Here is an 18,474-nt window from a genome sequence, read left to right on the forward strand (position 1 = left end):
AAATAGACAGGTGTGTGCCTTTCCAAATCATGTCCCATCAATTGAATTTACCAAAGGTGGACTTGAATCATGTTGTAAAAACATCTCCAGGATGATCAATGGAAACAGGATGCACCTGAGCTCAAGTTCCAGTCTCATAGCAAAGGGTCTGAATACTTATGTGACTAAGGTATATTTAAAAAAAAAGTACATGCATTTGCAAACATTTCTTAAAAACTGTTTTCACTTTGTCATCATGGGGTATTGTGTATACATTGATGAGGATTTTTTTTATTCAATCCATTTTATAAGTCTGTAATGTAACAAAATGTGGAAAAAGTCAAGGGGTCTGACTACTTTCCGAATGCACTGTTAACCTGAATGCATGGCAGTCGTTTCAGGTTGGAATCCTGAGCCTGCATTACTTTGGATTGTTAGTGAGAGGCAAGGTCTGGTAATGCCTCTCAGTGCAATGCAAATGAGAACTTTTTCCCTAATAAAACAAAGTTTAACATTTTGCCAAGATGTTCGCAGTTGACTCGTATTTGCAGAAGAATTTTGTTTCATTGTAGCCTATTTGGCTACAAGGGTCAACAGGTAGACTCGTATTTCTCAATACTGTCCACAAGAGGGCGTAGCTGTCCTAAAGATTAAGGCTATAGCTTTCCGAGCCGACATGCGTAACCTTGCATGCAAGCCTACACCCCTGAGGCTATAGAAGTGTTTTTTCTTACATTTACACCTCACAATTATGGTAAGATCCTTAGTCAAAGGCAAAAAAAATTAACGGATGATGATGTTGATTATTATCAAAATACTTCCCTTTACCATCACAGGAATCGTTTGGCCCATGTAGGTCCATTTCTAAATAATGTTTTATGGAATTCCTTTTTCTTAAACATGTCAGACACAATATGACATATACACAGTTTCATTTTATTGTCATTATTTTCATTTCATAACTTACATTATTTAGTATGTGCACCTGCTTAACAATGTAGCCTATACGTGTCAAAGACGTAGTTTTTTTGCAAAACTTTCAGTGTTGGGGAAGCTAGTCAGAAAATATAGTTTACCAAGCTACCAATTACTTAAGTTAAGCTACACTAAAGCTGCCCTTAAGATAAATATAGTTTACTTAACTGAAGTTGCTTTGAAAAAGTAGTTCACTACATCCAACCTACTTTGTGAAAAACTATCATATGTAAATCTGAAATGCATGTCATGCACTACAAATTGCAAGAAGTGATCACATTGGGGTTAACAAAATGTGTAATTTAGCCTATTAAACACAAAAACGATGTTTGAAGTGAGACTTAAACCGATCTGTTGGCAAAAAAATTGCCTACTTCAACCATATTTTATTTTAGCAAAAAAAGTACTGTGTAGTTCCAGTAGTTAGCTACACCGCTATATGGCACAAAAAAACATGTAATTAACTACTTAAAACACTACCTAGATTTGAATTTAGGTCAATTACCACCAAGCTTTTGCAAAAATTAGTTAACTTGTTGAACTACATGAAATTCGCTATTCCCCAACACTGAAAACTTTAAATATACACAAATGTTGGCAAATCATGTAACTTTAGCAAGGGCATCATACAAAATGGGGTAGGCTACCACACTCATCACAACAAAAAATAATTTGTATATAGTCTTCAATTATTCTCTTAAATTATTTGTGTTACAATTTCAAATAAATATTGACATTTTACAGTAATCCTGAGATTTAAAGAAAACAACAGTATAATGACATTATAATGTAAAATTCAAGGAAAATATGTACTAATAGAATGGTCCTGTAAATCGCTCTGGATAAGAGCGTCTGCTAAATGACTAAAATGTAAATGTCCACAACATCTTCTAAACTCGCACGCTTATTTCCAGATTTGAGCACATAAGCGTAAAGGCGCAACGGCTGGCGTTTTAGCTCCGGAACTTTTTAGTGTGTTTCGCTTGTGACGAGAGTGGCAGGGGATTTGGAGCCAGAGAGATCATGTAGTTTTCGGATGTGCTTTTTCAGGTCAAAGTTCCGGCAGAATCCCTTGCCGCAAGTCGGGCACGTGAAGGGCTTCTTGTCATTGTGCGTGTGCATGTGGAACGTCAGGTTGTACACTTGGTGGAAGGCCTTGTTGCAGATGTTACACTTGAACTGTTTCTCGCCGCTATGCGTCAATTTGTGGTTCTTGTAGTTACCTTGAAAAGCAATGTAAAAAAGAACGTGGATGTCAACAATATTGTAAAGAGTCAGTGCCACAGTTAGTTGTCAATCCCGTTTTAAGCCAAGTCATCCATTAAGCCATACATTCATTGTATATTTAGTCTGAGTTGAAATGAGCAACATACATTTAGTTCTGAACGGAATCAATATATTTTCCTCAAAGCAGAATAAATCATATTACATCCAGATATTGCAAAGAAATAATCGCATAATAGAAATAATCACATAATCCAAAACACTTGAATAGATTAACATTCTTTCTCACCTTTTTGATGAAATCCTTTACCGCAGAACTCACAGATGAAGGGTTTGTAACCTGCATGGATTCGTGTGTGTGTGTTAAGAGTTGAACTCCGGTTGAACGCTTTTCCACACTGGTTGCATTTATGAGGCTTTTCCTGTGAAGGGCATATGTAGAAATTAATGTGATTTTAGAAACGTATTATTTGGGATCCAACGAAAACTGTAAAGTAAAATTGGTAAATAGAATAAACAACGCTATATACTTTTCAATAAGATTGTGTATATAGGCCTACAAATGAACGTTAAAAATACTATACAGTTCAACACCAGGCCACAATATGAATATAGCCTGAAATACAATCATGGCATTGATGCGTTGTTCTATAACATTTTCCAAAGATGTAGCCCTATTTTGTGTTTTTTTTTCTCTATAGCTTAAACAAATAGAACATTGCGTAATTGTGAACGGCTTTGGGTATGATGATGACGATGATGATGATTGAATAGAATACCTGAGTATGAATAATTTTGTGGCGACAAAGGGTGCTTGCTTGTCGAAATCCCTTGCCGCATACTTTGCAGACGAATGGTCTCGCTCCGGTGTGCACGGGCATGTGGCGCGTTAAATTGTAGTGGGCATTGAACACCTGTGAATAGAAATATACATAATTATACAATTACTATTATTTTTTAAATCAAGCAGGCCCGCAAGGCAGAGACAACCACATGTACGACATGTATGTTCTTACCTTTCCGCAAACCTCGCAGGTGAATACTTTTGGTTTGCCGCTTGCGCAAGCACTGTTCAATTTGGAAGAGCCCTTGAATAGTTTGTCGGATAGAATCTGTGCACTCTCTTTCATGTAGTGATGGAGTTGAGTTTGGGAAATGTCTTTAAATGCAACTCCGGATGGGTATCTGTCTGTGCAGTGAGACACTTTATTTTTCTCCGCGAGAAAAGCTCTCTGGCGTGCATGTTGCAGCGGCGTGTTGAGAAAGTAGGAGGCCATGGGGTGGATGTTTACGATGCTGGCCGGGGGTGGGCACGCACTCTCCCCGCAGTTCAGGTAGCAGACGGCCCCCATGGCATGAAAAGACGACTGGTTCACCACCCGCGGTCGAAAGAGTTTGTATTGTCCCACCGACGGGCTCACATCTGGTTGCTCGTTCTTATAGTTCAAGCCAATGCCCACCAACTCATTTGAATTATATGATGAAGCCTCAAATTGACTCGTATCCAATCCATTAATATTTCGTTTATGACCCGGTTCGTATGCCAGTGGCACGAATGGTATCATGCAATGTAGTGATGATGAAGTCATGTTGAGAGCTTGCTTCGGGTCTGCTTCAGGCCTACCCACCGGAGTGTGATGGAATAGGTTGGGAAAAGGTATCGACTTTGGCTCGGGCGTCCTGGCCATAATCCGTTCGATCGAAAAAGCGAGAGGCTTGGTGGGGGTGATCATCTTTCCGCCTGCAGTCAAGTTTTCAGAAGCCGAGGGGGAGCCGAAAATTCCCGCTGAGTGGTAGAGCGCACTGTCCATGACTTTCAAAACGACACCTTTTGGAAAGCCAGGTTAGAGCTCCTTTTGTAGATACCTTTGATTCCTTCTCACTGCCCCGCTAGAAGGGACATCATTCGGCGCACTCTGGGTCGACGCAAGCCCCCTCACTGTTCCCGTTTACGTTGATTCTGGACAATCAGCACTTATGTCTTGCGGGACTGCTCAATATGTCGTGTTGAGTCAATACAGCCAAAACCTCACCAATCGTTACCATCTAAGAAGAAAAAGTAGATAATTGCTAAATTCTCTTCCATCAATTCTCCACTTGTGGCCCCTCTACTACTGCTATGGGTGCGTGTGTCACCCGCGTCGCGAATGAGGTGTTCTTTAGTGGCCAGTCTTGTTCAACTGTAAAGTGTTTGGCAAATCTGAGGTCCCCTTGTGGCTTCATGTGACATCATTTGAAATCGCACAAGACGACGGGCGCTGTGTGGGGTCAGAGGATGTCAGCATTTGACATATTTTTTCGCTCATCATATACAGTATGTGTGGTTACCTGTATGCTATTTTACGCATGCAACAATATAAAATAATAGGCATTGGTTTTACAAATGGGTGATTGCAATATGGGCGTATCCATATTATGCTAATCATATAGGCTATTCAAGGACATGTATTTAATAATAGATTAGACAGTAGTAGAATTATACTCTCTATAGGCCTACAATACCTCAATAGCACATACATCCAAATAAAACATTTGGTGTCCAAACCTCTATAGCAATTCACTAATAAGACAAACTACTATTAAGAACACATTTCTATCTAATCTTAATTATAGTCGATCAATTTTGACAAAAGGCTAGGATACAACGCTACATGCTGTGATCAAGGGCCTTTGGTGCTTGTCTTAAATTATAGGCCTTTACATTTTGGGTACTGAATATAGACTTCAGTATTTACATAAAACACAAAGTTAATTTAAGTAGAACTATTCATTTTTTAGGCAGTCTGCCAGTATACACGAAGGAGCTCAAGGTGAGCCATAGAGATCTTATTAAATTAATAATTGTTCTAATTCTATGGTGAGAACAGTGTCCTATGTGTTATACCAAACCCACCAAAGCTGGTGTGACTGCGGGAGTGTGCACGCGGTGAGTGGTGAGCTCCATAAGTGCCTCAAGGACTATAGAGAGTTTGAGCAATCAAGAGAGGTGTACCCTACTTTGTATCAGAGCAATGACTACTCTAGCAAATATAGAGTAATGAAAGCGTGTACCCTGTTCCGGGCGAAGTCACATTGGTAATACGGTGGAACGTTTCATCTGGGCGTATCCAGACGGATGCTCAATGACAATCATGACAATAAGAAAAGGTAAATATGCGCATTGATTGAACATTTCTTCAGTGACAGGAATCTTTATTCAGACTTAGGTCTACAGTGTTAGATTTCTTTCAGTTGAAATAAAAAAAATATAGGCTACATTGAGAAATGAATGAAGGAATTTCACCGACTATAAGAGATCAGCCTATAAATAGATATACAATAAAATAGACGTTTTTTCTTCTAATTTAAGTAGCACTAAAAGTAACAATACATTATTATTATTATTATTGCATAATTCTTGGAGTAATGATAAGTGTTATTAAAAATATATACAATATTGTCGAAATTCATAAGTGACTATATTTAAAGTTGATTTCTTGGTTAAAAAGTTAGCTGTTTGGTGTTAAATAGCCTATAGCTTTAAGAGATTTAGCGGGATGCATTCATGCTGCTGGAATTTCTTTCTGTTGAAGATTTTGGAGACCTGACTGAAACTCAATGGCTTGGCTTGCTATTCATTAATGCGGTGGGATTTAGACCCATACATCTTTCATAGAATTATACATTTTGCATCATCAGTTGAAAGACGTTTAAATCTTGTATAATTACACCAAATTTGGGTTTAAACTTGCGTTAATTCCGTGTTTTATTTTCCTTAAATTCTTAGTCTATGGCATGAAGAGAATACGATACTGCTCACTTCTATTGCAAGGATCATTTTGGTAAATCAATGAGGACGCAGCTCAGGTATAAACATTGATGTATAATAATAGACTAACAATAACAGGCTAGTAATAATACTATTACTAACAATAATAACAACAAGAATAATAAGTCTAAGTATAGCCGATAAATGTTTTCAGCCAATAGGCCTACATGGTTTACCATTATCATTAGGCCTATTATTAATCTCAATGCATAAGTATGATTAAAAATAGCATATTAGATATTATTTACCTTTCCTGTTACGCTAAACGTTACTGAATCATTGCTAAAATAAATGACACTTCACCAAAATAATGTAAGGTGAGACCTATATGCTGAAAGCCACATTATTATCAGATGTGTAACGACAATGAATAGACATAACTGCAGGCGTACCTTTCTTTTTAATGTGGGAAAGAATCGTTTCTGTTGTGGAAATGCAATGCTCCGGACCAATACTAGCCTATAGGCCTATTTAAAAATAAACCTCCTTCGGTAGACTCCTATTAGTTATTTGAAAATGAACCCATATTGCTTATAGTCTTTCCTATAATGTAGCAGTGTAGGCCAATTCATATTGTCTTATGATAATTTTTTAGCAAAAACAAAAACAAACATTGGACCTAGGATGATTTAAGCTTTCACAAATTATAATACTGCCTCAATCATCAACTAACCGACCATTAACTAATGTGTAATTAGATTTTGTCAGTAATGAATAGCCTACATATTGGGATATTCTGATTGGTTAAGTCCACGGCAGAACGACGTGATGCTAGCGGAGACATAGACGGACGTGAGCAGAGGTTGCATGATGCTCACTTCTCCCCATCACTTGCATTTATTTTGAAAAGATGTAAACTCAACGAAAACACACTGTGTGTGTGTCATGTTGTACAGTCTGGCCATGATAAAATTGAACAGATGATTCGTTGAAATGAAGTTGTCATGTCGCAATAAATTTACCAGTTCTGAAATTCAGATAATTTTGAGAACAAAACAAAATAGCTATTTGGCTTAATTCAATATTAAGCCCTATACTAACAAAACTAAGAACTGATGGCAAATAGTTTGTCACAATTTGTATATTAGGTAATGGTATATGATTTTTGAAGAACACAACTTAAATGTTTATATATTTTGCTTTACTCAATTGTTTGTTTTTGTTGTGATTTAAGTATTTTAGCAAACAATGTATAAGCTTTAAAATATGTATAGCTCCATTTACTAATTTGAGAGTGTTTCCCCAGCTTTGTCCATCACCTTAACAATACAAGGGTCCTTATTACAGATTGGGCTGTTAACATAGTTTATGGAGAAATTCAAGACACCATGATTGCTTTAAAAACACTTTAATTCTAACACTTAGAACATTTACACCTGAATAAAAACAGGTGCACAGAAGACAATAGAAATATATTTCCTATATTTTGTCCCATTTGTTTTGTCTTTGAACTCCACTGACACAAACTGATTGAAGTGTTTACAGTTAAGACATCAATTTAGATTCAAAACATAATGCACTCTATCAATCAGCTTTAGCCTACTGGACACAGCTTTGAATGTATATTGTGTCTAACTCTTGTGAGGGATAAAACACTCAAGCATAGCCTAAATACATTAAATGACAATGTAGCACTTTAGCCAATGCATTACATTCATACAGTAGAGCATAAACATATGTATATTGGCTGTATCATCGCTCTTTCAGGGTGATTATGTAAGAACAACCTCAATGTCCTCATAAGCACCCTGACATGTACTCATAATGTCCTCATAATGCACTTTGTACATTTACCACAGAATGGACCTGCAATTGGCGAGACCTCTGAAACCTGTTTCAATTGGCATGATTGTATCTAGGTAACCATAAGAGCATAACTTGTTTCTTTTTTCTTGATCTACATCACTATTAAAATAAAGTACAAAGAAACCAACAAACAAATAATATAAACAAACGGAAACTGCACTGAAGGCCACCAGTTGGTGACCACTGAGCTGTACTGACATCATTATCATTATGGCTGTGAAGGTAGCCACTACTGGAGTAAGTGGGGGAGGGGGGGGGGGAAATCACAACAATGGATGTTTTTATCATAGACTTAAGTGTGTGTTCTACAAGCCCTACATCTCCTTCTGTTGCACATACACACACACACCCGTAATCTCCGCCCCTTCCATCTCCTGTACACATACATGCACACTTCCCATTTCAGTCTATATGTGAGGGCCACCAGACTTGGCGCTATAGTGAGAGGTTCACCCATCCTCCTCATCACTGTCCCTCATGGTGATGCCTTGGAGACCGTCGCCGGCCTTGACAGCCATGGTGGCCTCCTCTACAGTGAGGCGGTTGTAGACGGTCTCATAGCTCTTGTTGTTCAGGGTTCCATCCAGGACTCCTTGGAGCCGGAAGTCTCGGTAGGTCTTCTGTGGGTGAAACCAAACAGAAAAACACAGAACATGGAGGCGTCTCTCAATGTGAAACAGAGACTGAGTGTGAATGGTCAGAACAGAATAGACTGTCAGGTTTGAATGGTGGAACAATAGCCTGTTGTGTGCTGAATAGTGGAACTGAACAGATTTGGACAAAGGCCAGATTCAAGGCCACTGTGGTCTTCTTCAATAGGTCCATCCAAATTGGGCTCCAATGTCTGAGTGTACTCAATCTAGTTGCCAATAACTGTTTATATTTAAAATGTAAATATACTTTTTTTTGACCAGGGAGTCATACTGAGACCAAGGTCTTTTTTTATTTATTTTTAACAGATGAGCCCTGAACTACATACATTACACAAAATATACACATCAAAATATAAAAACAAAATGCAAGCAGAAAGAAAAACAGGGTCATAAAAAACACCTTCATCAGTAATAAGGTCCCCAATCAGCTTTCTGAAACATCACATTTAACAACAATTTGAAGATTGTTCCACAAATTCAGTGCAAAAAAATGTAATCTGATTTAACTAACTCAGTAGAGACCAGTTATCCATCCCTGAGACCAGGTGTGGTAACTCATATCTCTAAAGGTTAGTAATGACAGGTACAGTGGGAGTTTTGTAAAAGGGCTTTATACTGTGCATTCGGGATAGTATTCAGTAACAAAATGTGGAAAAAGTCAAGGGGACTGAATAATTTCCGAATGTACTGTAATTGAAAACATAGCAATGTATTAACCTACGTGACCTCATAGAGGGCCAACAAACTTTCTGGGAATGCAGTGAGGAGTACTGTTGGGGGGGACTCAGTCGGGGTCACTACTTACTGCTCAGAGTAGGATACACAATTCCATCCAATTGGCAACAGATTTTCATGTGAATATTAAAAAATCTGCATAAACAAAAAAAATCTAATTTCCCCATCATTGATGTTTCCACCAAACAGAGTCAGTGCGTTTTGATGCACCGGGAAAACCCTGCTCTAGCCAACAGCTCACAGATTTAGTGCGGGTAGGCTGTGCAGGTAGGCTTGTCTATAAAATATGATTATTATGGAAACAATATTTTTATTTGTCAAACGGCAGTCAAGCATCAATCATATCATCAAAAATAAGACCCTCAATACTTACTGGAAAGGAGCATGAAGCTCATCACCGTGCACTTTACCACCCAGTGAAGTTCATCATAACTATGGAATCTGTAGCCTAATATAATGCATGGTTTCTCAGTGGGAGGACAACAGCACATCATTGTGTGACTCCAAGTTTACTTAGATTCTATCGTTATTATATCAATATTTATAAATCAATATTTGCACCACCATTTCTCGCAATATTAATTTTACAGACACAAAAAGATCCCACCATGTCGAATGAACAAATGATCTGTCTGCATTTATAAAATTGTACTGAAACTACCTGGTTTCCATCACAGGTTTTGTTATTTAAGTTAGTCTAGCCAGCTAGCTAAACTTGTTGTAATCCTGGCCCGAATACCAACCGGGCACACATGGCCCCCATTGATTGTCTTAGTCACTCTCACTCAGATATCATTAACATGACATAAGTCATGGCAAAATGTTTAGAATTGCAGGTAAATAATTTAAAAACTTCAAAAATGACTTTCCACCCCATGGCAAAATGTTTAGAACTGCTTAAAACTTACTTTAATAAAACTGCAACATGTTTTCTCTACACCCCATGGCAAAATGTTTAGAACTGCTTAAAACTTACTTTAATAAAACTGCAACATGTTTTCTCTACACCCCATGGCAAAATGTTTAGAACTGCTTAAAACTTACTTTAATAAAACGGCAACATGTTCTCTCTACACCCCATGGCAAAATGTTTAGAACTGCTTAAAACTTACTTTAATAAAACGGCAACATGTTCTCTCTACACCCCATGGCAAAATGTTTAGAACTGCTTAAAACTTACTTTAATAAAACGGCAACATGTTCTCTCTACACCCCATGGCAAAATGTTTAGAACTGCTTAAAACTTACTTTAATAAAACGGCAACATGTTTTCTCTACACCTCATGGCAAAATGTTTAGAACTGCTTAAAACTTACTTTAATAAAACTGCAACATGTTTTCTCTACACCCCATGGCAAAATGTTTAGAGTTGCAGGAAATTAACTTTCTCTCTGCGCTCAAAAGGGGGCGACTAAAATGTTTTGCCCGCTTAAGGTCCCCAAAAGGCTAGGGCCGGCCCTGAATCAGTTACCCATCCAAGGCAGGTCCCCCTAGTTACCCACAAAGGCCCCCTACCTCCTTTCCTCCCCTATCTGATGATTAGCAGAGCGGCAGCAGGCTGTCTATACTCATTGAGAGTGGGCACCTGAGTCCTCCTGTTTTATTTTTTATTTTACCTTTATTTAACTAGGCAAGTCAGTTAAGAACAAATTCTTATTTTCAATGACGGCCTAGGAACAGTGGGCTAACTGCCTGTTCAGGGGCAAAACGACAGATTTGTACCTTGTCAGCTCGGGGATTTGAACTTGCAACCTTCCGCTTACTAGTCCAACACACTAACCACTAGGCTACCCTGCCACCCCGTGTTTGGTGGTTGTAGTCAAATATGTATATTTTTTATACTACTTATTTAATACACTGAGTGTATACAACATTAGGCACCTCTGCTCTTTTCATGACGTAAACAGACCAGGTGAAAGCTATGAAACCCTTATTGATATCACTTGTTAAATCCACTTAAAAATCAGTGTAGATTAAGGGAAGGAGACAGTTTAAAGAAGTCAGCCTTGAGACATGGATTGTGTATGTGTGCCATTCAGAGGGTGAATGGGCAAGACAAAAGATTTAAGTGCCATTGAACGGGGTATAGTAGTAGATGCCAGGCACACCAAGAAGAACTGCAACTTTTCACGCTATACAGTTTCCTGTGTATCAATAATGGTCCACCACCCAAGTGACATCCAGCCAACTTGACACAATTGTGGGATGCATCAGAGTCAACATTGGCCAGCATCCTTGTGGAACACTTTTGACGCCTTGTAGAGTCCATTCTCTGAAGAATTAAGGCTATTCTGAGGGCAAAAGGAGGTGCAACTCAATATTAGGAAGGTGTTTCTATTGTTTTGTACACTCAGTCTACCTACAGTATATTTTTGCTTATTTACTTATTTTAGGACCCCCTAGGCCTCAGCCCATTTAAGCCTCTGCATTAATCTGGCGCTGACTAGACTAAATGTTCAGAATCAGATATATAAAAAATAAAGCATATCATTTCCCAAGTAATTATTAATAACATTATTCACAAAGCACATGATTCCATATACCTCATGTCCAACATGAAAAATGACAGTCTCGGGCAGTGGTTAAGGGCGCTGTACTGCAGCGCCAGCTGTGCCACCAGAGACTCTGGGTTCGCGCCCAAGCTCTGTCGTAACCGGCTGTGACCGGGAGGTCTGTGGGGCGATGCACAATTGGCCTAGCGTCGTCCGGGTTAGGGGGGGTTCGGCCGGTAGGGATATCCTTGTCTCATCGCGCACCAGCGACTCCTGTGGCGGGCCGGGCGCAGTGCACGCTAACCAAGGTTGCCAGGTGCACGGTGTTTCCTCCGACACATTGGTGCGGCTGGCTTCCGGGTTGGATGCGCGCTGTGTTAAGAAGCAGTGCGGCTTGGTTGGATTGTGTATTGTAGGACGCATGACTTTCAACCTTAGTCTCTCCCGAGACGGTACGGAAGTTGTAGCGATGAGACAAGATAGTAGCTACTAACAATTGGATACCACGAAATTGGGGAGAAAAAGGGGTAAAAAAAAAATTAAAAGAAGAAAAAAAAGAAAAGAAAATTGACAGTCTCGATTAGCGCTACAGCTTACTGTGAATGTTGACAGTGTAGACTCACACCACAACAATGAGCGTTACCTTGACAATCTTGATGAGTGTTTTCAGCTGGTACATGTGAAGCTGAAGGTCCAGTCTGTCTGTCAGCCACGCACACACCCCCTTCATGGAGCTGGTGTACCATTGCTGTGCACACACACACACACACACACACACACACACACACACACACACACACACACACACACACACACACACACACACACACACACACAAATAGTCAGCATATACATATATTTGAACTGAGGTACACAGTAGATAAAGCAACATGTCAAGGTCCAATAATTCTATACGCTACATCTGTCATAAGGCAAATATGTGGATGTAAGAATGAACCATGAAGTAACAGAAGTTAGCGAATGTAATTTAGATAAGCTAGATGGCTAGGGATACGCTAACGGTTGTCTGGAATGTGTTAAGGGTTGTTATTACAACAGGAAATAGCAGGGGCGCAACTTTGGTTTTAGAAGTGGGTGGAACATAATATATATCTATACACAGTACCAGTCAAAAGTTTGGACACGCCAACTCATTCAAGGATTTTTCTTAATTTGTACAATTTTCTACATTGTAGAATAATAGTGAAGACATCAAAACTATGAAACAACACATATGGAATCATATAGTAACCAAAAAAGTGTAATATATTTCATACAGTGGCCAGAAAAAGTATGTGAACCCATTGGAATTACCTGGATTTTTGCATAAATTGGTCATCAAATTTGATCTGATCTTCCTCTAAGTCACAACAATAGACAAACATAGTGTGCTTAAACTAACACACAAATTATTGTATTTTTCTTGTCTATATTGAATACGTCATTTAAACATTCACAGTGTAGGTTGGAAAAAGTAGGTGAACCCCTAGGCTATTGACTTCTCCAAAAGCTAATTGGAGTCAGCTAACCTGGGGTCCAATCAATGAGACGAGATTGGAGATGTTGGTTAGAGCTGTCTTGCCCTATAAAAAAACTCACAAAACTATTCACAAGAAGCATTGCCTGATGTGAACCATGCCTCGAACAAAAGCGATCTCAGAAGACCTAAGATTAATAATTATTGACTTGCATAAAGCTGGAAAGGGTTACAAAAGTATCTCTAAAAGCCTTGATGTTCATCAGTCCACGGTAAGACAAATTGTCCATAAATGGAGAAAGTTCAGCACTGTTGCTACTCTCCCTAGGAGTGGCTGCCCTGCAAAGATGACTAAGAGCACAGCGCAGAATGCTCAATGAAGTTAAAAATAATCCTAGAGTGTCAGCTGAAGACTTACAGAAATCTCTGTAACATGCTAACATTGTTAAAGAGTCTACAATATGTAAAACACTTCACAAGAATGGTGTTCATGGGAGGACACCACGGAAGAAGCCACTGCTGTCTAAAAAAAACATTGCTGGACGTCTGAAGTTTGCAAAAGTGCACCTGGATGTTCCACATCGCTACTGGCAAAATATTCTGTAGACAGATGAAACTACAATTGAGCTGTTTGGAGGGAACACACAACACTATGTGTGGAAAAAAAGGCACAGCATACCAACATCAAAATGTCATCCAAACTAGAAAGTATGGTTGAGGGAGCATCATGGTTTGGGGCTGCTTTGCTGCCTCAGGGCCTGGACAGCTTGCTATCATTGCCAAAAAATGAATTCCCAAGTTTATAAAGATATTTTGCAAGAGAAGTTTAGGCTATCTGTCAGCCAACTGAAGCTCAGCAGAAGTTGGGTGATGCAACAGGACAACGACCCAAAACACAGAAGTAAATCAACAGAATGGCTTTAACAGAAGAAAATACGACTTCTGGAGTGGCCCAGTCTTGACCTCAACCCGATTGAGATGCTGTGGCATGACCTCAAGAGAGCAGTTCACACCAGACATCCTAAGAATATTGCTGTTCTGAAGCAGTTTTGTAAAGAGGAATGGTCTGAAATTCCTCCTGACTACAGAAAACATGTGGTTAAGGTTATTGCTGCCAGAGGGTCAACCAGTTATTAAATCCAAGGGTTCACATACTTGTTCCACCCTGCACTGTGAATGTTGACAAGGTGTGCTCAATAAAGACATGAACACGTATAATTGTTAGTGTTATCAGTTTAAGCAGACTGTGTTCGTCTATTGCTGTGACCTAGATGAAGAACAATTTATGCAGAAATCCAGGTATTAACAAAATCCTATACAGCTGTACTATCTACACACCAATACTATCTACACCTTTAAAATAAATACACCAATGCTATCTATACCCATACTAGCTATACACCTATACTATCTGTGTGCCATACTATCTATACCCCTATACTATCTACTGTAAACACCTATACCGTCTCTACACCTATACTATCTATTGTAAAAACCTATACTATCTACACACCAATACTATCTAATGTAAACAACTATACACCTATACTATCTACTGTAAACACCTATACACCTACACAATTGTCGATCGTTATAAGGAATGGACCAAGATGCAGCGTGTTATGTTTCCATCCTCTTTATTAGGAAAAGACAAAGAAAAACAAAGCGTAAAATGAAAGGTGAAGCTCAATGAAGTGCTCGCAGGCAACTATACTTAGACAAGATCCCACAAAGCACAATGGGGAAATGGCTACCTAAATATGATCCCCAATCAGAGACAACAATAAACAGCTGCCTCTGATTGGTAACCTTTCCCGGCCAACAGAGATCATTAAATCGCCTAGATAACCCACCCTAGTCACTGTCACGTCCCAACCAACATAGAGAATAAACAGCTCTCTGTTTCGGAGTCCGCAAAACCTGACTCAATAGGGGAGGGTCCGGGTAGCCGGAAGCTCCGGACCGGGGAGGCGCACTGGAGGCCTGATGCGTGGGGCCGGTACAGGTGGAACCGGGCTGGTGACACGCACCTCAGGGCGAGTGCAGGGAGGAGGCACAAGACGTACTGGACTGTGGAGGCGCACTGGAGGCCAGGCGTATTGAGCCAGCCAGGTGCGCTGAGCCGGCACAACCCGTCCTGGACAGATACCCACTTGAGTGCGACAAGTGCAAGGAGTTGGCACAGAACGCACCGGGCTGTGACTGCGCACTTGGGGAGACAGTGCGTATCACTGCAAAACATGGTACCTGACCGGTCACACGCTCCCCACAGTGAGTACTGGGAGTTGGCTCTGGTTCAAAATCTGGCTCCGCCAACAACCCCGTGTGCACCCCCCAATTTTCTTTAGGCTGCCTCTCTGGCCGCGAACCCCGATGTCGTTGTTGTTGCTGCCTCCGCCTGAACCCATGGCAGGCTTCTGTCTCCTGCCATAATCTCGTCCCACGTCCAGGATATCCTCCACTCCTGGCTTTCCTACTGGGCACGCTGCTTGCTCCGTTGGTGGTGGGATCTTCTGTCACGATCGTTATAAGGAGTGGACCAAGACGCAGCGTGGTATGTTTCCATCCTCATTATTAGGAAAAGAAACTCAAAGAAAAAACAAAGCGTTAAATGAAACGTGAAGCTCAATGAAGTGCTTCGCAGGCAACTATACCTAGACAAGATCCCACAAAGCACAATGGGGAAATGGTTGCCTAAATATGATCCCCAATCAGAGACAATGATAAACAACTGCCTCTGATTGGGAACCATACCAGGTCAACATAGATCATTAATCACCTAGATAACCCACGCTAGTCACCAACTAACACAGAGAAGAAACAGCTCTCTATGGTCAGGGCGTGACAACAATCTATATTATCTAATGTATACACCAATGCTAACCATATACCTATATTATCTACTGTTTACACCTATACTATCTAAACGCCTATATTATCTATTGTATACACCTATACTAACTATATAGTATACTATCTACTGTAAACACCTATATTATCTACTGTAAACACCTATACTATCTACTGTAAACACCTATACTATCTATACACCTACATTATCTGCTGTATAAGCCTATACTAACTATTTACCTACACTATCTACTGTAAACATATATACCATCGATACACCTACACTGTCTATGCGCCTATACTATCTATATACCTATACTAACAGTATACCTACTGTATACACCAATACTAACTTAACTCAGCAAAAAAAGAAACGTCCCCTTTTCAGGACCCTGTCTTTCTAAGATAATTCGTAAAAATCCAAATAACTTCACAGATCTTCATTGTAAATGGTTTAAACACTGTTTCCCATTAAACAATTAATGAACATGCACCTGTGGAACGGTCGTTAAGACACTAACAGCTTACAGACGGTAGGCAATTAAGGTCACAGTTATGAAAACTTAGGACACTAAAGAGGCCTTTCTACTGACTCTGGAAAAACACCAAAAGAAAGATGCCCAGGGTCCCTGCTCATCTGCGTGAATGTGCCTTAGGCATGCTGCAAGGAGGCATGAGGACTGCAGATGTGGCCAGGGCAAGGTCCTCACCAGATATCACCGGCAACAACTTCACCTATAGGCCCATACCCACTTTCGCTGGACCAGACAGGACTGGCCAAAAATGCTCTTCACTGACTAGTCGCAGTTTTGTCTCACGAGGGATGATGGTCGCGTTTATCTTCAAAGGAATGAGCGTTACACCGGGGCCTGTACTCTGGAGCGGGATCGATTTGGAGGGTCCGTCATGGTCTGGGGCAGTGTGTCACAGCATCATCGGACTGAGCTTGTTGTCATTGCAGGCAATCTCAACGCTGTGTGTTACAGGGAAGACATCCTCCTCCCTCGTGGTACCCTTCCTGCAGGCTCATCCTGACATGACCCTTCAGCATGACAATGCCACCAGCCATACTGCTCGTTTTGTGCGTGATTTCCTGCAAGACAGGAATATCATTGTTCTGCCAGCAAAGAGCCCGGATCTCAATCACATTGAGAAAGTCTGGAACCTGTTGGTTTGGAGGGTGAGGGCAAGGACCATTCCCCCCAGAAATGTCCGGGAACTTGCAGGTGCCTTGGTGTAAGAGTGGGGTAACATCTCACAGCAATAATGGACAAATCTGGTGCAGTCAATGAGGAGGAGATGCACTGAAGTACTTAATGCAGCTGGTGGCCACACCAGATACTGACTGTTACTTTTGATTTTGACCCTCCCTTTGTTCAGGGACACATTATTCCATTTCTGTTAGTCACATGTCTGTGGAACTTGTTCAGTTCATGTCTCAGTTGTTGAATCTTATGTTCATGCAGATATTTACACGTTAAGATTGCTGAAAATAAACACAGTTGAAAATGAGTTTTTCACGCTGATTTTATATACCTATACTATCTAAACACATACACTATCTACTGTAAACACCTATACAATCTACACACCTATAGAATCTATACAGCTTTACTATCTATACACCTATACAACTTTAATATCTTTATGCCGATATAATCTATACACCTATACTATCTACACGCCTGTACTAACTACTGTAAACACCTATACTAACTATACACCAATACACCAGTTCTAACTGTACACCTGAAACATCAATACCATCTATACACCTATGCCATCCACTGTATACACCTATACACTCTATACACCTATAATATCTACCGGCAGGGTAGCCTAGTGGTTAGAGTGTTGGACTAGTAAGGTTGCAAGTTCGAATCCCCGAGCTGATAAATCTGTCGTTCTGCCCCTGAACAGGCAGTTAACCCACTGTTCCTAGGCCATCATTGAAAATAAGAATTTGTTCTTAACTGACTTGCCTAGTTAAATAAAGGTAACAATTAAATTTAAAAAAATACACCCATACTAGCTATACCTATACACCAATACAATCTATACACTTATACCTATAATATGTACACAGCTGTACTATCTATACACCTATACTGTCTACTGTAAATATCTATACCATCTATATGCCTATACTATCTACTGGAAACACCCATACTATCTGTACACCTATACCTATATTATCTACTGTAAACACCTTTACCATCTGCACACCTATACTGTCTATACACCTATACTCTCTATATACCTATACCTATAAAATCTACTGTATGCACCTATACTATCTATACACCTATACCAATAATATCTACTGTAAACATCTATACTACCTACACACCTATACTATCGATACAGCTGTACTATCTATATGCTTATATCTACTGTATACACCTATACTATCTATACACATTATCTATACACCTATACTATCTACACGCCTATACTATCTACATCTATACAATA

The 18,474-nt window shown here is 39.8% G+C and overlaps 2 protein-coding genes across 4 annotated transcripts in view; both read right to left on the reverse strand.

Moving 5' to 3' along the window:
* Positions 1-1,923: 1,923 nt before the first annotated feature.
* On the reverse strand, positions 1,924-3,989 carry LOC135555153 (fez family zinc finger protein 1-like). The gene is made up of 4 exons (XM_064987501.1): positions 3,195-3,989; positions 2,958-3,092; positions 2,468-2,600; positions 1,924-2,177 (listed from the first exon to the last, which is right to left on the reverse strand). The coding sequence occupies exons 1-4, from the start codon at positions 3,987-3,989 to the stop codon at positions 1,924-1,926; spliced, it is 1,317 nt and encodes a 438-aa protein (XP_064843573.1).
* A 3,333-nt stretch (positions 3,990-7,322) lies between these two features.
* The window catches only part of cadps2 (Ca++-dependent secretion activator 2), a 281,294-nt gene continuing 270,142 nt past the window's right edge, over positions 7,323-18,474 (reverse strand). For all 3 annotated transcript variants that reach the window (XM_064989950.1, XM_064989949.1, XM_064989951.1), the window contains 2 exons: positions 12,316-12,420; positions 7,323-8,412 (listed from right to left, as the gene is read on the reverse strand). In XM_064989950.1, the coding sequence (XP_064846022.1) occupies positions 8,242-8,412; positions 12,316-12,420 (276 nt within the window). In that variant the 3' untranslated portion in view covers positions 7,323-8,241. The remainder of the gene's footprint in view (positions 8,413-12,315; positions 12,421-18,474) is intronic.

The sequence above is a fragment of the Oncorhynchus masou genome, chromosome 15 (genome assembly GCF_036934945.1).
Source record: "Oncorhynchus masou masou isolate Uvic2021 chromosome 15, UVic_Omas_1.1, whole genome shotgun sequence".
NCBI classification, from domain to species: domain Eukaryota; kingdom Metazoa; phylum Chordata; class Actinopteri; order Salmoniformes; family Salmonidae; genus Oncorhynchus; species Oncorhynchus masou.

Excerpts from the sequence above, each read along its gene's own strand:
- LOC135555153 (XM_064987501.1), bottom strand. The coding sequence starts at position 3,989 with ATGGACAGTGCGCTCTACCACTCAGCGGGAATTTTCGGCTCCCCCTCG. Across the intron at positions 2,601-2,957 it reads ACAAAATTATTCATACTCAG|GAAAAGCCTCATAAATGCAA; the intron begins GTATTCTATTCA and ends TGCCCTTCACAG. Across the intron at positions 2,178-2,467 it reads TAAAGGATTTCATCAAAAAG|GTAACTACAAGAACCACAAA; the intron begins GTGAGAAAGAAT and ends TTGCTTTTCAAG.